The 23,302-nt window shown below is 38.4% G+C and overlaps 1 protein-coding gene across 1 annotated transcript in view; it reads right to left on the reverse strand.

Annotated features, from left to right (window-relative positions):
- Positions 1-1,550: 1,550 nt before the first annotated feature.
- LOC128446590 (copine-9-like) overlaps positions 1,551-23,302 on the reverse strand; it is a 211,097-nt gene continuing 189,345 nt past the window's right edge. The window contains exons 17-21 of the mRNA XM_053429640.1: positions 20,710-20,837; positions 13,538-13,640; positions 12,534-12,591; positions 2,384-2,457; positions 1,551-1,769 (exon numbers count right to left, since the gene is read on the reverse strand). Of these exons, the coding sequence (XP_053285615.1) occupies positions 1,551-1,769; positions 2,384-2,457; positions 12,534-12,591; positions 13,538-13,640; positions 20,710-20,837 (582 nt within the window). The remainder of the gene's footprint in view (positions 1,770-2,383; positions 2,458-12,533; positions 12,592-13,537; positions 13,641-20,709; positions 20,838-23,302) is intronic.

The following is a 23,302-nucleotide window of genomic DNA, read 5'->3' on the forward strand; positions in this document are numbered from 1 at the left end:
GTGGCGGGGGAAATGTGTGCATACATTTTTAAAAGCAGTCAACAGGGCCTTAGTATAAGTGTCACTGACACAGCAGTATGTGCACTCAGTTGTCAGTTTATTAGGTATACCTATCTAACACTAATATAGTCACATACAACAGTTCACAAGAGTACTGCATTATGATGAGAGGTGTTTCTATTAATTTGTCCGACGCATTCAAAGCAATGATGGTAGGCTAAATAACTAGTACTAGTTATACAGCAGCACTATATTATATAAACCCTATCCTTTCATTACAACTCTTCAACACAGTTCAAACACAAACTGAACAGTATAACCATCACAGAGGATTTTTGCAGGACTTCTGTTCTAGACTGTATTGGTTTTACCTAATGAACTAATAAAAGAGTGTATACCAAACCACTGTTTCAATCTTCACAGTTTTTTTCCTCTTTCCAAAAAACAACAAAGGAAAGTAAAGGTGACCCTGACACTTCCACGCATTCTCTGCTACATACGAAATATTCTGGACTGTGAAATGCACACTGATCAGCTCCAGGCAGCTTTAGACAGAGTCAAGAATGATTCGCCTCAGCTGAGAGAGTTACAATTTAGAGGTAGAGGCTAGACAGCGGAGCACACTGATATGAGGATGTCCTCTGAAACCAGGGCTGAAATAAATTGCACAGAATGATACTGTTAAATGTGTTGGAGGAGGTAGAGGTGCTGAAGTGGAGGATATTTCAGTCCTTTCTCCATCTCGAGTGTGTTTCTGGGCAATATATATATTTCCTGCTTGCAAGCGTCTCCATTATGTCCACACGTGATTAGTTCAGACTTGCCGATGCGCCATTGCTGGTTATTGACCTTGAAATGTAGGGCATTCATTACCCATGTCAAAGAAAACATTTGAATGTCATCTTCAGCATAGAATAATATACAGCATACACTTTCACGATCTAATAAAAATAACTGGTGTCCCCTGGTGCTGAGTTGCCACGACCAGGAAAGGATATCATTTCTGTTCGAACAATTTTCAGTTTCCTGTGTTACCGTCAAGCCTTTGAAATGTCCTGAGAATTAATAAACAAGGAAAGGGACATCTTTCTTCATAATGTCTTTCTCTGCAATTGATAGAAAGCACATTGTCGGCTACTTCAAGATTCATTATTAGAGCAGACAGACCCAGAAATGAATAAAGGAGGATCAACATCAGCAGTTGAAAAGTTTTCATAAAAATAAATAGTGAATCAGTGACTGAGGAAAAACCGCCAAATGACATTTAAATGCAGCTGTGTGTGACTGCATGGGGAGTATAGTGACTGGAGCTGACAGAAAACAGAACGAGAAACATTAAAAAGATCAAAACTGCACTTTTTCTACACTTGTGATACAGATCTTGTCAGAAGAATCCTTTACACATACACTTTTATAACGGGGATCTTTCTCTTCTGAAAGTTGTCCCTTTAAGTACACCGTGAAAACAAGCCTGACCCGGTTCCTCTTAACAACCCCTGGAAACCATGCAGAACACACATACGCACACACACTCAAACATGCCCTAATTTTCAGGCATGCATTTTCTGTTCCTTGGGGGTGGTTGCGGTGGTGGTGGACATTGAGGGGGATTCTGAGGTGACAGGCAAGGGGGGGCGGGGTTCAATCCCTCGACTCTTCATGAAGGACAGCAGCTGGTCGGGGATCTCTGCCAGGACGTCCTTGGCCAGACGGGCCATGCTCAAGACCTGGTTGCCTGAGCGGTCGATGTAGTCCCGGAAAGGAACGAACTGGATGGGAAAAGAAGAACGGAAGATGATAGAAAATGCTCCTAAGGTTTGTGCTTGATTAATTGTGTTTACCTCTAGACGAAGTTCGGAGCTTGGTCAACACGCACACAAATACACACACACACACACACACACACACACACACACACACATTAACACACAAAACGTGAATTTTCTCCTGGTGGTTGGCTGTATTATAGGTCAAAAACCACAGCCCATCCGTGTTAGTGAATGGAACATGGACCAAAAAAAGATGAGTATGTGTCAAATCATTCAGATAAAGTTCTGTCAAAAATACAACTACAACGGAATACATACGATTGAACAATTGGATTTGTCCATCACTTTTAGGTATCCCCTGGAAACACTTCTGTTGTCGTTTTCTGTAATTGCAGCGAGTTTCTGTAACTGCAGCGTGTTTCTGTAATGTGTTGTGCGTAATGAGTTGTTTTGTCAAATCGATGAAGATGTTTTCTTACTTTGCTTGTGATTTTTTACTACTTGCATTTGTTTTCTTAAGTTGTAGTGCATTGAGCTCTCAGGGCCACCATCGATAAACTTAAAATCAACATAAAAGGATAAGAACAGTAGTGTGTATGTAGAATATACTGCACCTGGACAATGTCTCTCTCAGCTAAGCGCCCCCTGGAGGAAACTCTGACTTCATCCCCATCCAGTTCCTCCATAGCTGCAGACAAAAACAAAATTTTACGGTTAGGTAGAGGCATTATATATTGTATATCCTACAGGTATTATTCAGAAGAAAACTAAATGTGCTGCAAGTCTAGAGAAACCTGTCTCCTTACCATCGTGCTTCTACTAAAACTGTAACTGCGACATTACAAAAAAAGGGTGTAAAGTTCAAAAAACATATCTGTAATATGTATGTTTTTCTTACAAAATATTAAATGTCCAAATAGTGGCATTCTGAATTTATTTATGATTCTTTTTCACAGATGGTAATATTCCAGTCTGATTTACAACCGAAAACATTTTACGGTGACTAGATACAGAAACCAATCCAATGATGGGACTCGACCGCTGTCAACCTCATCCATCCCTAACCCCTCTGCTGCTGTTAATAAGTGTTTCATTCATTCAATAAACACATGGCCATTGAACACTAACCGGCCAGCTTTAGGTTTCCAACTAAATGTAAACCAGTGAACCAAATTTGAATGGGGGACTGACCTTATATAAATATCACATCATAAAAATATCATCAATACCATCAACCTAAGTTTAGACAAGCCAAAGTATTCAGTTGTAACTATATAAAACTATATTTTAACTATATAAAATTAGTGCTGTCAAACGATTAAAATATTTAATCGCGATTAATCGCATTTATTTCATAGTTAACTCACGATTAATCGCAAATTTTTATATATTCTAAATGTCCCTTCATTTTTTTTTTTTTCATAATTTTTTTTTCCGTTTTAATGCTCTTATGAACATGGAAAAGTGAATTGGCTTGCTTTATGCAAATGTTTATTTTATTGAAAAACAACATTGCCAGGGCGATACAAAATAAAATTATAAAGTGCACATTTCAGGTAAACAAGGACTCAGCCTATAGTGCAGCTAAACCATGGCTTAATATTTTCTTCTTTTCAAGTTTGCTGTGAACATAGCATTCAGGCCTCTTATTTCAGAAAGAATGAACCGTAACAGTTAGGTTACCAATAAAAGGTAAGCCTACTACTTCTTTGCTTTCAGCCTGCTACTCAAACAGACAAGCAACTAAATAACAAACAAACAAAATATACAGGCAAGTGTCGGCCTACTTTCAAATAAATTAAACACAGAACTTTGTAGGGCTATTTGAGTCCTCCCCATATTTGTGGAAAATGTATGAAATAAGAAGTACCCAATTTTTAAATAAATAAAAACATATAGCTGCAGCCTAATAGCTTAAAAATATATATTTTAGTTGGCGAAATATTAAAACAAAAATCGAGAGTAGGTCAGACTGGAGGCGAACACAGATACTGAAGATCGGTAGTAACCAACTGCAGCTTCTGCTCTGATCAAGACGCTGAGGCGCTGATCTCTGATCAGCTGAGACCAGAGAAACTCTGTGTTTTCACTGTTTCCATAGTTAAGAGGCAGCCGCCGGACCGGTGCGCTATCTGGGAGGACACACACACACACACACACGTGTGAGAGTTGGCAGCTCTGCGTTAATCTCGCGATAAAAAAATTAACGGCGTTAAAATTGGTTTGCGTTAACGCCGTTAATAACGCGTTTAACTGACAGCACTATATAAAATATATACTGTGTTTGAAGGATGAGATTGTAAGGGTATTTCATATGCTTTAATGTATTAACCTCCTGATCCCATGTAAAATGAGAGGCATCTTTTTGTATATTGTATTGTCTATGTATGTGAAGTAATCATGGGGAGATCAGTTTTCTACCAGTCTACGGTGCTTAATTATTGTTTATTTTCACAACTGGGGTTCTTTTTTCCATCACTGGTAGAATTCATTATAAATCTGCATTACAAAGTTTGGCTGGCTAGGTGAACTCCACTTCCACAGTAAACAACATTAATTACCTCTCGCAGGAAATAGTTTACCCACAAACGGCACAATATTGTTGATTGTTGAATTTGTTTTTCATTTCAATCCTCTGAAAGAGTTCTTTTTCTACCTGTGCAATGATTCTGTCAGCAAACACAACCAAAGCATATCTCTGGTTTTTGTGCCATTCCCTTTGTTTCTTCTTGGGTAAGGTGACTAAGGGAGAAAAACCTCTTGTAGATCCATGTAGCTCAATCTAAATCGTTTATTTTAAACCAAAAAAGTATAGGTTTAGCAGAGATGTTCCTGCTGCTTGCCTGTGGACAAGGTGTCCCACTTCAGACCCTTGTAGGTGTCAGTCTCACTCTTTCATGTGAATAGGATAAGGTTTGGTTATTTGCAATATGCATTCACCCTTGTCCACAAGGACCCTGTGTCCCTCTACCTGAGTCTCAGAAGGCAGAGTGAACCACCAATTATATGGTGGGGAGTAGAATGAGATGAGGGAAAAGAACAAACTGAGAGGGAATACGTAAAGTGAAATCACTCTTTTGGGGATAGAATATTTCCCAGAACCTAATTTAGACCCTGCTGGTACCTCAAGCTTTATTCAATTCAATTCAATTTTTCTTGCACCAAATCATAATATGCATTATCTCAAGGCTCTTTACATAGAAGGTCAAGACCTTAAAAATCATAGAGAAACCCAACAGTTCCCACAATGAACAGCACTTAGGACTCGCTTCTGCTCACCACAGTTGTAAAGAGTGGATACACATACATTAGTTCCTTTTTGATTTTGGTCTTTTCATGGAATTTATTATAAGAATCATATTATTTCACCCCAAATATCCTTTTGCAATAAATGAAATAGATGAACAGAAGTAAACAGTAAATCCCTCAAGTGCGTGAAATGAAATGTGTGTAATTTTAGTGGGGTGCCTGAGCACTCAGTCATTTCAAATTGATGCAAACGTTTTCTTTTCTTTTCTAGATTGAACATAATGGTCTATAGATCAATTTTGGTCTTAATTTTCTTACATTTGCTATGATATATTATTTTTTATTGCTATTGCAAGTCATTACTATGTTGGGAATGAACTTTTGCTCAAATATGGAAGGTATGAAAATTATGGTATGGCAAAAAAATAAGGTGGCTACCAATTTTCATACCTTTTTTTAAAATAAATAATTTTAATAGCTATAGTAACTTTGGAGAATGTCCTGAGTATTTTGAATAAGGGAAGGTGTTTATTATTTATTCCATTTCATATACAGTAATTTGATGTATGTCAAGAATATTTTACAATCTTACAATTCATGCCCTTCAGTTATTTATCTTCTATTCCTCATTTCACTATTTTCTCTATTCTACTGCTTGGATAGATTAAAGTTCATTCGTCTGTGTTCCTCATTTGGAAAGTCCATTCAGTCCATGTAGGATGAGTGAATAAATGCCTGAAGAATATAGTAATTCCATCAGTAATGCCCCCAGTAATCAAAATTCACTAAACCACTTGGCTCCTTACGGAATAAGTTCTCATTGTACTGTTTGAAGTGACTGCATAAGTTGCACTGAACATTGAAAGTAAGTATTCCTTCTTTTACTGCTACTGCTGAACCAACCCTAAAAGGGTGAAAGACTAAATGCAACAGGTATTATGAGATGGCTTGGACAACGAATTGGCAGCTATGCATTCTTTGCCAAAACCAAACAACGGAAAAACTTGATTGCCCTGTTGCTAATCCAATTGTCAGTCGTAAAGAGGGAGAATTCACAGATTTTATCAGCCTCGCACGTCAGTTCTGAGCAATTGGTGCTGCTCCCCACCCAAATTTAGAACTTCTAGAAGAAGAATCCATGCATCAGAGTCGTGCTTCCTGGCACAAAACACGGCACAAGTGTCGTAAGCTTTACCAGCCAACAACACTTGACAATGCAAAAAAAGGTTATTCTGAAGGATTGACTCCTGACACAAGAAGATCCTGCCAAACTGGCGCACCTGTAAATCATAAAATATGTATCTTCTGTGGTGATGAAACAAATAGAGCAGACCATTCTTTCCAGAAGGTAGAACTATCCCATCAGATACATGACATGGCAGTCACAGCCGAAAATAAGTTGCTCCAATTCATACAGGAAGAAATTGCTGGAAGTCACAGCATCTTTGCATTACAAGATCTGACCGATATGATGACGGAGCGATTGGAACGACGTGGAATCCAGAAGACTGTGAACCGGACACGCCTAAAGAAAACAGTCCTCAAACACTTTCCGGATTTTACAGAATAGGGAGGTACCTGCGATGGTTAATTTCCCAAAGACTGCGAAGAATCATCTGTTCCACAACGTATGAAGTATTTCTTCCGTCATCTCCTTTCAGGACCCAAATCATCACCCGAACAGGAGAATTCTCGGGAGATACTCTCTGTGAGTCAGATGGCCATGCTAAATATGACTTCTCTTTCCTCAAACTTGTATTATGAGCCTCCACTTGCAGTGTTCCTGGCCCTCGAACTGCATTCGCAAACAAGAAGCAAGAAGTTGCTCGAACTCTTACACAAATATAATCTGAGCGTGTCATATAAGAAGGTCCTCAGCATTGAAGCTAGCTTTGCAAAGGCTATTGGAGATCGAACAAGGAACTGCGCAAAAAATATTTTATCAGACAAATTTGCGTCACTGCATATTCACAGTTGCAGCCCTGGATAACCTGGATCATAATCCCACATCACGTACTGCTACCTCATCCTTCCATGGAACTGGGATTTCACTTTTTCAGTTTCCTACAACACAGAAGCCTGGACTGGACCAAGAATGTCTACGCATAAACTCACATACAGAAGCAGGTATCAGTGGACCAATCCTGCCTCACTCGTATACATATAGGTTATATCGGTCATATTATAAAGATATCAGTTGCTACTCCTGATCCTGAATCAATACATACTTATTATGTTCAGATCAGATAATCTGATCAAGAATTATAACAGCTACCATATTTTATTAAGGCTGGTGGTAGGTTTGGAGCCAACAGCGCCCCCTAGAGGGCATTTTTTTGACCGGCATGTCAAATTGTTCTATAGACCCTTACAAACAACTTAGAAGTGAAAACTAAACTTTTGCATCATTTGAAATGAAAATGACATATTGCCTATACACGGAACCCCACTATTTATACAAAATACCTTTTTGTTCAGTTTAACAGTCAAAAGATGTGTCTTGCCGTGTCATGATGTTATTTCTACATTTGATGGTGTGTATTGTAGCTCTCAGTAAAACACGACAGTGTTGTCATTTGATGTTGCCTGATGTTTGATTTTCCTCAGTTCATTACTCAAATTTTCCACAGGGATTGAGAAAAGTTAATCTATCCTACTGTTGTCTTCAGACATTTAAAAAAAATGAAAGCTACACTTACACAACAGTTATGGCCCATTTTCTATCACATTTTCAAACACGTCTCTCAAATGCTTCCCAAAATATGCGTGACGTGTATTTATAGCAGCACAAGGAGACAGACAGATGAGCCTAAGGGAACAGAGAAGAAAATATGCAAGAGTGAATGAAACAAATCAGGACAGAATTGGTAAAAATAATAAACTTTGGATTTCAATAGGCTGATCCTCAGACGGTGCTTCCTGAGAGATTTGATGTGGAGGTTTGATCACCAAGAGAGCAGACCTGGGCAAAACAAACAACTGAATACATTCAGAGCACAGTAGGAAAGCATCATATATTCTCCTTCACAAACCTGATTTCTGCTTTTGAAGCTTTTCAAGCATCACATAGGGTAAATCAGACACACAGTGTTCTGTTGAGCCCACACTGACACTGACAGACGCCCAGTAAAATGAACAACAAAGATGATTCAGTGAATGCAGCAGTGAAGCTGATCTTGTCACTATAATTCCCGTGTCTTGTACTTTAGTCTTATCTAATTTGAGTGAAGTGGACCTCTGTCTGTACAGTTCAGTTCAATCAGATTGGTGACAGAAGTAGGCTGGTTATGAAACAGTATCACCACATGTCCACCATTATTCTCTAACTCCACTTGAGTTTCCCTCGCTCTGTCACACAAAAGCTTTCACCTCTATTTGCTGCCTGCACAGTAACTGACAGGCCCAAATGTCGGACTGTTCCTTTCTGATTCATTTAGCCATTAAACCTTGATTTATTTCCACGGTGCACAGAACATGAGCTTCTCTGAACTTTACATTACATTTCAAATATGTAGAAAAAACTTAACTTCCTACAAAATGAAACTTTCGCCATCACATGTAGATGCAACAGGGTAGTAAATTGAGATTGGTGGGATTGAATCTATTTGCGGAAATTGGACAGCATTTGGGGATTGGATGGTAAGGTAAATTAAGTTAAACACATTAAACATAAATGGTAGAAAAAAGGATTACATTTTTTAATTAAATCAATATTAAACGTAGACTAAAGCTTGAATAGGATAAAATATAAGAAACAACATGAGGAGTACAGTATATTTGAGTTTATAGCATTTAGATAAATTACGGAAACAGGAAATAGGAAAATTGAAAAAGATAATAAAATGAATATGCAATGTGAAATAATTAGGTCCAGTGTGCAGGATTAAGTGGCATGTTGTCAAGTTTCAACTTTCCGCCATTTGAATCCCCCTTCCTAGTGCACAGAAGAGCCCATAGAAGCCTTCAGGTAACATGCAAAATGTAAGAGCTCCCCTGTCAGGCCACGGTTTGGTCGGTCTGGTCTGGGCTACTGTTGATGCATGGAGGTTGCGGTTTATGCTCAGTATTCAGTTGTAGCCGATTTTGATTCAAGATCAGGGAGGCTCTGTAGCATCAAGAATACTTAATAATCGCATCACACTTTGGGATTATTTGGGTAGATAATCGGTTCTGATTGGCCTCTTATCGAAGCCCCAACGAACATTGGAACCAAAACACACTGATTCTTAGTTTCAGGTGAGTATACACTAATAGAAACAAGATTTGAAATATTATAATACATTTCTGCAGATAGATCCAGATAGAGAAGTTTAAGAAAAAAACATTTGAATGTTTTATTTTTATAAACAACTGAATAGGACCCAGAGTTAATATTCAGCCTGTGGACGATAGTTGTTACAACAACACTTAAAACTCAGCTCACCTACTTCAACCGGACTAGATTTGATTGACAGCAGACTGAAATATAATAAACCAGCTCCACGGACGCCATCGGGTTCTGGTGCCTACAAGTATATGATATAACCTTTGTTCTTTAAAACACAACCGGAAATAAGAATCACTCATAAAGCGTAAAACTATAATCCTGGTGAAGACGAAATTTTTCGAAGCCTTTTAGAATTGGACAAAATAAATGAAAGGAAAATTAAATTGTTTTTTAACAAAGACTCCTGCCAACATAGTTCCAGGGACCCTGTGCTCAGGGCAGAATTCAGACTACACAATAACATCCTGACAACGGGCCAAGCCAAAACTGTTAGGTGCCTGGAACCAAACTGAGAATAAGACACAAAAAAATGCTTTTAATCCATGTAATAAGTAAAAATGCAAAACAAGCATTGCAGCATCTTTAAATTATGACATTTCAACCAAAGGTTGGTGGGTCATTAATTTGACGACTTATACTATTTGTCGTTCCACCATAATTACAAATAATAATAATAATAATAATACATTTAATTTATAAGGCGCCTTTCAGGATACTCAAGGTCGCAGTACAACAGTCAACAATACAGTTAATTAAAAAATTTAAAATGCACAAAGCAGAGCAGCAGCAGAACAACAACTTCAGCAGACAGGAACATTAAAAGTTATATGCCTGCCAAACAGGTGGGTTTTAATGCTAGATTTAAAAAGAGTGATTGAATTTGGGTCAATGTTCCTGATGTCAGGGGGGAGGGAGTTCCAGAGGTGAGGGGCAGAGTGGCTGAAGGCTCTAGATCCCATGGTGGACAGATGGACTGATTCTGATTCTCAACAGGAATGAAAATTCTATTCATATGCATCGAATGTGCAACCATATTCCCCCTGTGTCAAGAAAATGACTACTGGATTACTATTTGGAATTCCAAATATGGATGTGACATGAATTCTATATGTGGGCTTAAATTTTGTAATCTGTACATTAATCTTCAATGTATATTTATTAAACTATGGTATGAATATATTCTGTATTGCTGATATAGCATATGATTTGTTAAAAATGGGTTGTGGGTATCTAAGATGGCGACTTTTCTTTATCAGAAGTTTCAGGAACAGCCTAATGCTCCAGGACCTTTAGGGTGTGTGAATCTATCTTTTTTATATGTGTTGTGATGTTTTGTTGAGACCAGCACCCATAACATTTTTCACTGCATGTATGTGCTATTCCCATTTTTTGATTTCAAGAAAATTACACTGCATGATTCATACCAGTGTCACCTTTTGTGCACATATTTAACCTCCACATCCACACTTCCACTATATTTTTGGTTTTTCCTTGAGCCAACCTTCAATGCCCAGTGACTCTAACTTCACATTCATTCATAACATTATGAGTATGTACATAAACATTTGTCTATGGTGCTGTCTCATAAACATTAAACACTCACTTTAGACACAGGCTTGAGGAAAGGTGGGGACAGGAATGAATGATTCTTCTATCTTCTAATATGACACAGAAAGCATCTCAGAGAACACTTAAATATCTAATATCTGCAAAGATCTGTTATTACAATATAAAAACACCATGCAAGGATATCTTGCTCATTAGCTGCTGAAATCACATCTCAGTTCAGCAGTGCTGAAAGAAGGGATGAATGGAGCTATGAAAATCAAACCCAAGCTGCAAAAAAGTGCGGTTCTCCAATAAAAGAAGGTAATTTAATTAAAGACACGCTGTTTTTGGCTGGTGGTTAATTACATATCAAGCCTCCGGAAATGTTCTATGTTCGAAAAGTTGAAATTTTCCATATGTTGGTCATGAAAATGAAGACATTCAAGCAGATTTCGAATTAGCATCTCAGTTATCACTGACTGTGGATAGAGAGTGGTGGCCTTCTGTCTGAATGCACAACTCAGAGCCTAATGACTAAATCAGTGAGAGAATCAGTGTTCAGAATTTCCCATGGAGCATCCTCACTCCCACAGACAACATTCAATGACAGGCCACATCCTTGAATCTGGTGAGTTAATGCTCGTCAACATGCAATCTTTTAACACTTTAAATGACTGACGTGTGAAAAAGGGCACGTTAAACAATTTTTTCACTGGAGGAAGCCAAACGTTCCCTTTGAAATGCAAAGAATTTACATCTCCATGGAAACTAATTTAGCGAATAGGTCAAGGTGTCTGAAAGACACAGTGTGTGCACGTCAAGAGTCTTTGTTAATTGTACTTACACGTACAGTATCATTAAAGCAGATCATGAACGCTAAATGAATGAGTCCAACAGAACAAAGGGCTTTTTCAACAGAGGTTTTAGGCGACAGTTTGTACAGATGATCTAAAACCCCTTCGTTTGGCGAAAAACTAAACAACAAAAGAAGAGATGTTGGTGTAATCCCTCGCTGCATTGAAGTCTAAGGAGGCCCTTTCAGTTACATTGGACTCTATATTAATGCGTAGTTCAAGTCCATTCATATTTTAATGTCCTCACTGTTGCCCAGACATGTTGTAAGTCCCCATTCAAGGATTTACATGTCCATGCTATGAAATCTGCCATGTTCCTGTAAATATATTTCAGTCAGATAACTCACATTGAAATGTTTATAGCAACAATAGAACATGTTTGGTGTCTAGGCTCCGACTTAATCACTCCACCAGATCTGATACAGAGGAATGATGGGACTGATGAGCAAATACTTATAAAACCCCGTCGGAGCCTACAGGTGGATGCTGGGGGGTTGGAGGGGCTTAAGCAACTGGCAGCAATACTGGGTGCAGGGCAAGCAAAGGGAGAGATGGGACATTTTCCCTAATAGGGTGGGTATGTATTATAGATGAATGTGGGGAGTGAGGTATGTCACATGATGTATGTCACATGATTGGAGCAGTGCAGCTCGAGTTGGCTGCCTCAACTAGCTCGCAAGCGTCGCTCCATCAATGATTTTCAAAACGCAGCAGTGAAAGTAAAGAAAAGGCTCCTCTATTGCGTTGATTTTAAATGGACTGATGCGCCCAAAAACACACTCACGCGCACAAACACACGCACACACACACACACAAACACACACAAACGGGCACACACACACTTACCATCAAACTCAGCAGGACCCACTCCTACAATGATGATAGACATGGGCAGGGAGGCTGCCTGTGGAGAGAACACAGGGGGCTTGTAAGCCACACGACAGATCCCTGACTCAAAAATACACACTGTTTATCCCAAGTACACACATATGTACGTATGAACACAATCTACTGAGACGATTTGTTCACTGGGTTGTAAACTGTTAATTTATTAAGTCACCATTGTGACATATAAGGGAAATATGGGAAATCACGAGTGGCTGAGACCAAATGACCATGACTGAATAAAGAGCATCCACCTGTGTGGATCTCTATGGGCTTTGTAGGAAATAATCATGTATCATTGAAGTGGGTTTGAACGTTATTCTTTCTCCATACATACTTATCTTGGAGCCTTAAGATTTTTCAGCTGACAATGCACACATTAAAGCTGTAGTGATAAACCTCCAACTGTAATATTTAAAGTATAACTTCAACCTCCTCTGAGACTTACTTCACTCACTAATAATTTTGGAAAATGCTGTGAGTGGCAGTGTCACTGTCGTAACATTTTCAGCTCATAATAAAATTATCTGGACATTTAGTTGTTAATAGCAGATGTACATGTATTTTAAAGAATTTATCTGTGGAAAACACATGAAAAATGTTCGAGTACAAAGTAGAGTTCCTGTTATGACCCTGATCAGACCTGGTATTAACATCCATCTCACGTGATCCAATCAGCTCTATTCATGTGTCAACACACCCACGATTCACTGAGGACACACGTGTAGTGACTTATTTGAGGCCACCACTATTACTAATAATAACACTGACTCATTTTTTCACATTGATAAAATCTTGTCTCATTGTAAAGCTGCATGAAATTATTGATTCAGCCCTGGCTGGCTTTAAATAGTTGAACTGACTAAAAACAACAATAATTCAAACAGAATTAGTTTATATGTTAAGGTCTGAAAAGGACCATACACACAGTGTTGTGTTTTGTTTGCAGTGTTGTGTTGACTCACATTCACCACAGCCTCCTTGGTCTGATCCATGTCTGAGATGACACCGTCTGTAATCATCAACAGCACAAAGTACTGGGAGCCGTCAGTTACTTCTCCCGCACATCTAAATACATAATACACACAAACACACACACACACACACACACACACACACACACACACACACACACACACACACACACACACACACACACACACACACACACACACACACACACACAGAGAGCGAAAGAGATTGGATAATTAAGATGACATTTGAGAGGGTCTAATGTGGTGGTACTGATCACAGACACACTGGTCACACGGACATGTTAAATTATATGAAAAAACAAACTTGCCTCGCATCACTGCTCACATTTTCCAATTGAAAGAATGAGGTCAAATGAAATGTCACTTAATCCGTCTTCCGGCAAAACATTTTAAAGGGATGTTTGTCAATGTCTCAAAATTATAGCATAAACTGAAAGCAGCTCATGGAGTCTATCAAAGTGATTTTATGGGACCAGCTGTGTGCAGGTAGGTTATAGGTTCACACATTGACAGTGTGGTCTCAAAGAAATGGAAAAGAGGTCGACATACAAACATGCAAGTCTAAATACAAAGTCAGTGTGAATACATATTTAGTTGAATTAATTTACCTGATAGTTCTCACACATAATCTCTTATGAGGACAAAAGAGTGAGTGGAGAGTTCTTCTCTGCCACAGACTTAACATCAAATATTATTCCAAACTGACACTGTGTGTGTGCGTGTGCGTGTGTGTGACAGGTAATGTGAGGATCCCAGCAGGGAGGAGGTACACCTGCTGTCTGACTCACTGTTTGATTGGCTTACACTCTGTCTGGCCTGAGGCTAAGAGCAGACAAAATGGCAAACTGTCTTTCTGTCTACTAGATTCATCCTGTCTGTCTCTACACCTGTCCCTATTGTTTCCTCCATCTTTCCTCCTCTGTCGTATTCCTCTTGCAGACCCCTTCTCGCTCACTTGCTTTCTGTGCAGAATAATGGAAAAGTGCATCAACCGGTGAAACAATGGAACTGGGGAACAAATTGTGCTGATACAGTCGTTTTTCAGTATCTCAGGCTAAAGTCCGCAGAAAGTCTGTCACTTCAATTATTCACTGTGCAGCTGTAGTTTTTTCTCCTCACAGGGTAAAAGAAATGCAAACACAGGAAGGTATGAAAGTTCATAACGTAAATATATGTCACTCATAGACTTGATGTTATTTTCAGTTGAACACGCCCCTGGCACAGGAATAAATTCATAGGTCATTTTTTAATTTACCCTTTAACCTTAATATCATCACTGCAATTCTATAGAGATGTGTACACATTAACTACATAGCCACAGTTGTGTATGAGCTCTTGCAGTGTATATAAATGGATTTGCTGGATGAAAACATGTATGTAGCTGTAAAGGAAGGTTTTAGTGAATTCATTATGAGAGCAGGAACAAGTGTGGGATTTGCTTGTGTCATCTAAGTTTTGCATCAACAACTCTGTTCACATAACAAACAAATCCATGGAGAGAGTAGCACAATATGATGTATGATGTGAGCTCTAGTATGCTACTGCTGAAGCAGGTCATAGGAATGATGTGGAACAGACTCTAGTGATGTTGGTGTGAAAGCTGAGCACTGTCAAATAATTCTTAACGGCAAAGCTGATGACATATCACTGAAATCTGACTGAAAGAGAAGAGACGTTGAAGAGAGCCGGGAGGGAGTGAAGAGTGTAACTGGAAACATGATATTAAATCAGAGGCAATAAAACCAACTGTGAAATGACTCATTGGCCCTCGGACTTATATTAATTCCACGCTGAGCCACTGGAGAACACCCAAGCTACTCAATCTTTCTGTACTGGCCCAAAATCCTGTATCAAATACAATAGTGATTTGTGGAAAAAGATCCGGAGGTTATTACATTATTATTATTATTATTATTATTATTATTATTATTATTATTATTAGTAGTAGTATTATTATTATTATATCCAGTGTGAGAAGGTTTACCTAAAGTTACTTCAAATAAATGCATTCAATTTCTCTATTAAATAATAACACAACAGTCATTTTGCTGCTGCAATGCTGTATATCGAGCTGAATGACAGAGCTTTTATTATCAAACTTGGGTCTAAAGATTGTACAAAGCAAATTCAGTGTCATTTTATGAAAAAACATAAACTAACTTTCTAACTTCACTCTGCACCATAGACTGTTTATAAACACAAAGCTCTGCACACAAAGTTTTTTGTAGAAATGACTCACTAAAGACATCATTCTGAAATACATTAACAACGGACAAGGGAACAGATCATTCCAAACAGACAGGTTAAGAACAGGCACTGGACTTGTATCACCAAAATTGTACACAAACTGTATCAAGCAACATACAAGACAGAAGTTGGGGAAATGACGAAGGAATTAGTGTAAACTCAGTAAATATTTTATAAATAGTGCATTTTCACTGGCTTTCATGACTTTTATGATTGTTCTTACACTAAGCTGTTGTTACGACATAAACAGTTACATGTGGCTGTGTATATTTATGTGCATATGGATTACACCATGCATATTCCACATCCACCTCCTCTGTCTCTGTTTTCATCACAACTCTTTACCTCCCACATGGATGACAGCAGCAAAGTAGAGGTGGATGAGGAGCAGTGTGGGGAAGACCTGGACCATTCAGATGAAGAGGTGAAAAATGGGGAGTAAAAACCAGAGTAGGAGAAGCAGGTGAAAGACAAGAATAAATGAGAGAGTGATACAGACAACAAGGATGTGGGGGAGGAAGAGGGACAGTAAAGAGCAGAAGATAGTCAGCGTATCAAAAAGTGAATGTGGGGAGAGTAGTGCATCTGATGATCATGGTGACGAAAATATCTGGAGACGTGAAAAAAGACTAGTTTCAAATAAAAAGAACAATGGCAGGGAAGAAATAAAGGTGTATGCTCTCTCTTTCTCTCTGTGGATGTCAATTTATCTTGAAGCTCTTGAACCCACAGATGAACAACCCAGCACTACACTCCATTTGATTATCCATGTGGGAGCTAAAAATACAGTAACACGTAATAAGCAGCCAGAATCCGTAAAAAGTGGCTCTACTCCAACAACATTTCATTTGTGAAATTAAAATTGTTTTTAATAAGAGCCTGCAGGATGATATGTGCTGCAGGGTTCAACATGAAGACACACTGTATTAAGCTATTCCTGTCTACTTATGTCACCAAAACACACTCCCATTGTGACTGTCAGAAATGAATAGCGCATTAAATGTGTGACCCACTTGATGCAAATAATTAAAGCCAGGGTTGGTAAGCCAGGAAAATTTTGCAAGAGCAGACTGTGAGATGAAACTGGATTTTTTGTGATTTGCTCACTGTGGTCTGGCTTGGTCTCTGCTTCAGTGTATGAGACTCTTGCTGAGGTCTTGCACCATGAGAGCAGGGGCAGGGTGCACGCATGGCAAACAGATAGATTAGCGACATTTAGGTACATCAGCCAATTTCATTTGGTCCGAATGTAATGTTTGGACATTTCAGTCCTTGTGGGCCTGAGACACCGTCTATTGTTCTTTTTTTCATGGGGCCATACTTTTAATGGTGCAACTACATCAGCTGTTAAAAAGGGACAACTCTTTGAATTAGAGACTGCAGCAACAGGGGCATTTGAAATAACTAAATATGCATAACAACTAATATTTGTTGTTATGCAGTAGTAAGGTTCTTAGGATGATGACAGTGAGCCAGTGAACAGCAGACTGTTTTACATGAATATTGTAAACGTGAAGGAGTTATTTAATGTTCATACCAAAGTAAAGAAGTTATAAACCTGGAAGACAAAGGCATCCAAATACTTCCAAATAACTTTTTAATGTATTGAGGACCGGCAGTGTGAATTCAGAAACCCAGTCAAAGTTTAATAGCATAATCAGCTTCAGGCAACAGGAAAAGAATAACTTTAATTTGACTCTATTTTATACTCTAAATTCTAAGATGCTGGTGAAATAAACTTCTATACAAAGATAATAACATCGGCACAGTATTTTGTCAGTGAAATTATCTCAGACTTGAAGAGGAATTGCCACTAACAGCTTGACACTGGCTGTATGGGTGTTTGTTTATCTCCAGGTCAGGATTGTTGGGTCTGACTCAGATGTCCTGGGTTGATTTCCATCCCCACTACACCCCTGCTTATGAGTCACTTACTGTAACTGAAGTACATAGAGTTTCAAACACACTCCTCTCCTCAACCAGTTGTCTTTGTGTGAAGAGACACTGCGAACGTCACTGTCCTGACACTGATCCTTTAGAGTAAGTGGTTAAAGACAAAGATTGTTGAACCTAATTGCAACAGAAACATAACCCTGTCTTCAGTGCTCCTCTGGAAGCTCTGCCCCCCAAAAATGGCTATGCATTACCAAGGCAACGACACAACGGTGCAAAACATGGCATGGCGTGAGGTTGATGAAAGAAGGAGAGAGGATGTGTCGTTATGCAGGAGTTTGGAGCGAGACTATGAAGGGCCTTAAACATTAGGTGCAGAATCTGAAAAAGAGTGCGTTATCTGACCGAGAGCCAATGAACCTGCTGCTTAAGGACAGAAGTGATGTGATTAAGGGAGGGGGTTCTGAAAATGATCCGAGACAGAACCCTCGGGAACACCAGTAGTGACTGGAAATGACTGGAATTTGAAAGATTTGAGTTGGATGAACTGCTTGTGGCCAGAATTATAAGATTTAAACCAATCCAAGGGTGTGTGATGCCAATGGAGGCTAGTCTGTCAAGGAGAATATTATGAGGATTATTATTATTAGTAGTATTATAAGTAGTAGTATTACTATCATCATTATTACTATTATTAGACACAAAGCTCTCAGATGCCTTTGTCTTAGATTGAAATGGTCCTGCACCGGGTCTGGTACCCAAGGGTAACCGGCAAAACAAAGTAAATTAATAAATTCACAGGTACTATTGCACATGCAAAACATGGGTCAGAACTAAAGTATGATTTTTTTCTGGAGAAATCGGAATAAAAAAATGATGGTTCTGTGATTTTAACATCTAAAGAAGCTGAAGCCTATTGTCAGCCACAAGAGTCTAAATGAGTGTGTTGGCAGTGGACTGTGTTACAGTTTTTTTCGATTGCATAAACACTCAAATCTAAAGTATTACACAATTATCAAAACCTTACACTTGAGGAGCAAAACATCGGCCCAGATTTGCACCACTTTAAGCACAATGTCAGCTTCACATTTTTGCAAAACAATACACAAAGTATTTGCAAAACACACTTGTATACATTAGACACATACATATATCAAGATGACACTTCCTTGCAATTCCAAAGCACTGACTTTCAAATGACGACCCCTATGAGCCAATCGGTTCAACACAGCCATCAGGTTTGCAAACACATGATCGCCTTATTGTATACAAATGCAGCAGGTGAGTTCACCTGTCTTCAACGAAAATGTAAGGAATCAGAAGAGGAAGAAGAGTGAGAGTGAGAGGGGAAATCCACGGAGGAGAAGAAGGAGTATGAGGAAGAGGAAGACCTGAAGCAGGAGGACAACATGCTCAAAGAAGAAGAGGAGCAAATTTATCAAATGAAATTCGTGCAACACTAATTGACCATGTCGTGAACCAAAGATTGACACTGAGGGATGCTGGACTAAGAGTTAAAATCTTAGCAGATATACATAGAAATCTGTCATTGTAACCTGTACTGGATACAGAATTTTCTGTTTGTCTGATATTTGCTGTGCTTACAGTGTTATGCACACTACTGTAGTAGCATGAAAACTGGGACATGTTTTGTTGTGATTGAAGGATTTTGGTATATAGAGAGAAATACATTATAATTTCATCAGTCTGCAGCATTGGTCTTGTGTAGTGTTTGGTGAATTTATGTATATTTGCACTTTCTCTGTGAACTACACTTACAGTACTCTAATCACTGAGAAGTGATTACAATTGCTAAAAGTGTTTTAGGTTAGCAACAGCAGTGTGTAACTGGCTCAAACTGAATTAAGTCATATGAAATGTGTCTCATATGAAAACAAAATATGGTTTTGATAAATTATTGTATAGTTTTTCATTTTGCAAAGTATCTGAGGTGTTGTGCTAATTGTGTGTAGAGTTTTGAAAAACCGGGCCCTATTTAAAAAATCGTGCTTAAGCAATCGAGAAAAACTATAAGCCAAGAGACACATCACATACATAGATTAAAGATGGTACATCTCCACTGGCTTACCCTGATATATAATTCATTCCCCTTGATGAACACCAACAAGAACACTGTCTGTATTCTAACTAGCTGCTCCATTAGTCAAACTGATAAGTTCAGTTGTCAGTCATCACATCACACAAACAACTCATTAACAACTGCAACCAATTAGGGTTTTTACTCTGAGTGTCAGAAATTTATCATTAAAGGTGGTGTCAGTTTATTTCAGCCCCACTGTGATCCAATACAATACCCAAGAAATTTATAAAACTAATTTCTCTACAGAGTAGAGGTCGTTCTCTGTGACATGCCTGCATGTCTTCTGCTTTGTGCCATCGAGCCGCCTCAGATCTTCTGTTTATATTCATGATATGCATAGTGTATATACACAGCTGGCTTCCCATGATGGCGCAAATAACACATGCATATGAAACATCTTTACATCTTTAATGGATGAGAAACATAATGTATGAGTGAATATGAAACTATGTGTTAGTGTGTGTATACTGTGTGTGTCTGTGTTTTTGTGTGTATCTAGTATGCATCTGTTCACAGGTTGTTTGTGATCCTTTCCATGTGTGTGTGTTTACATTACTATGTTTATGAGGACCAATTTCAGTTTCAAGCCCTCATACTGGGAACATTTCTGCATTGTGAAAACTTTTTGGACACTCACAACATGGTTTTAAAACTAAACTGGATCAATCAACCCAAGTGGTCAATGTGCTTTTATCTAACATTTAAACTGTGTGGAATTTATAATTCATTAATAATGCCTGTAACCAGTGTATAGCTACTTAATGTACAAGTATACAATCAGATTTTTTATTGTTTGGCGGGTGAATGTCAATTTCATGAGACAAAGACATGTGTGTGTGTGTGTGTGTGTGTGTCGTGTGCCGTTGGTGTGTGTGTGTGTGTGTTTGTGTGTTTTTCTCACCGAGCCACCTGGTTGATGACTGGGGAAAAGTTGGTTGGACCATACAGCTGAACTGTTCTCAGACTCTGGAAATATGCCTCTAGCACCCCCTCGATCCCCACACAGTTTGGGTTTTCTGTATTTGAGTTCTGAAAGAGAAAAAGTACATCAACAAAGGTAGCTGCAGTATGGAGTTACCAAGCCTGGAGTCTAATCAATGACAAAAGATTGTAGGCGGGGTTGGAGGTACTTTTACTTCATCTTAAATTGGATACTTCAATCAGTACACACATATGTAGAACACCGTATGAGTCCACCGTATGCAAATCATGGTGGATGGTTGCATGGTGCTAATGATGAGAAACAACAAAGGAAACTGCATCAAAAAGTCCATCACCTGAGGTCAAGGTCAACATAATATCCCTATATCCCTGCTGGGAAAACGTTTTGTGCAATGATGAAATGAAGGCTTGAGTATTTTGGATAAACACGCCTCACTACATATGGTGTATACTGGACACTGCATACAAGTATAATCAATATAGAAATGAAGTATCACTGTTCATAGTCACTCTTATGACAAATCCTCCCAGTTCTTATGTTTCATCAAACAAAAAATGAAGCTTTTGGCCAAGTCTCTGAGCCTTTATTTACTGCGTTGCTGTAACATGATTGGCTGATTAGATATGTGAACTTATAAACAGCGCAAATGAAGTGGCCTCTGACAGACACACAGTCAGAGTCTGTGATTTAGAAGAGCATGTTTCAAATCTGTGAGAAGCCTTTCATCTCCTTCTTCAGTGTAAATAAAGACAAAGTTAACATGGAAAAACTGAAGAATAATAGACATCTAAGACCTTCATTTTTTTCTTTTTGAAATCCCTGCATCGCTGTTGTAAATGAGTCATTCAGTTCATTCCTGTCATTCCTGCCCCAGCCAAAGTCAGTAGGTTTACTCAGAAACACACTTCAATCTATCTTTCTTAAGAATAAAGAACTCTCCTCAATCAGTATCATAGTAATGTTCTAACTCATTAACACCCCATCATACATACAAGGATTCAACTAGAATAACACTCAAGAGTGTATAACTCCAAAGCTGAACAAATCTCACATGATTGTCTAGTTCTTACATTTACATACGAATAGAAAAGAAAATCCTAGATCCACCCCTCAATCCACATCCACACCAAAACTTAAAATAATCTTCTGAGGCCCAATCCCTCCACAAGTTTAGAGGAAATCAGTTCAGTAGCTTTAATGTATTCTTGCAGACAAATAATCCAACAAACAGACAACCCAATCTCATTGGTCTATGTATTAAATATAGTGGACCAGTATATTCATTGATGTGCAGAGCTCTCAGTAACTTCAAGACAAAACAGCCATGCATCATTCAATTGATTTATTGTGCCACAACTAACATCCCCTCACTTTTCATCCGGGCACACAATAAGGAGGAATCAGTCCTTCCTGATTACTTGGTGCAATGTCTAAAGGGAGCTAGACACTGGGCTTCATGCAACACCATTTACATATTCTTATATAACATGTGCTCAAAGTTCATAAACCAGCTTCTCCACACATTTATTGTAATTCCAGCATTTCAAGTTGATGAATGTCAGAGAATTGCAGATTTGATCATTAATCAAAGGCCCAAATTGTAATGAAAAAACAAACTAAGTTTAATGTTTTGTTGTTGTTGATCAAAAACAAAAGTAAATTTAGCCCAAAAAGTCAAAATGCTAGTCAAATAAGAATGAACTATACAAATAATGATTGTATAATATATATTGTACAAAAATATATATGTTTGTTGACTATTTTGAAAGTGCACCATGTTTTAAAATATTGTAATAACAGCAAATGATAAATATGACAATGAAACTCTGCAATGTTGCTATCTATCGTACCTATTAGATTTCCTGAAATGACAATGTTTTTCCTTGAACCGATACCTTTGTTGTTCAACTATTCACAATGTGTGGTGAGCGAGCAGCTCCTCCATTTCTGCTATTGTCTCGATTTCTCTTGCAATTTTAATCCACATGCCGGCATTTTCAAATAGTCTAAAGGTTGTTATTCTCCCACTGTTGAGACAATTCAAATGCAAAACTTGAATAGAATTTGAGTATCGACAAAGACAGTTTAAGTATTTGTTTACCACAGTGACGGTCCCCGGTGGCTCTGTTTGGATTAACTTTGCATAATATTACTCATATTCAGACTGTGGAGAAACATTTATATGCTGAATACAGTAGACTTATCCACCATGAATACAATATGCCTCTGTGCAAAGTACATCAAAATAATACAAACCAAACTGCTGCATGTCGACAGATTTCAACTACATTCAGCGTGTGTGCAACCTCAAATGGTGCTGACAGTTTATCAAAACACTGATACAGCCTCTGTTTACCGGGAACCATCCCCCCCTGTTTCAAAGGCAGGTTCACACTCTGAGAGTCTTCTCCTCTTTATCTCTCTCCAAGATTACTTCTTAATTGTTCCTATGAGACTGAAGTTTTTCTTTAATAATATGGATTTCTTTAAAGTATCAAAGTGGACTCAGAAGCCAGTGTTAATTAAGCTCTGAAACAGAGGAGTTCTGCAG

Source organism: Pleuronectes platessa, chromosome 2 (genome assembly GCF_947347685.1).
Source record: "Pleuronectes platessa chromosome 2, fPlePla1.1, whole genome shotgun sequence".
NCBI classification, from domain to species: Eukaryota; Metazoa; Chordata; class Actinopteri; order Pleuronectiformes; family Pleuronectidae; genus Pleuronectes; species Pleuronectes platessa.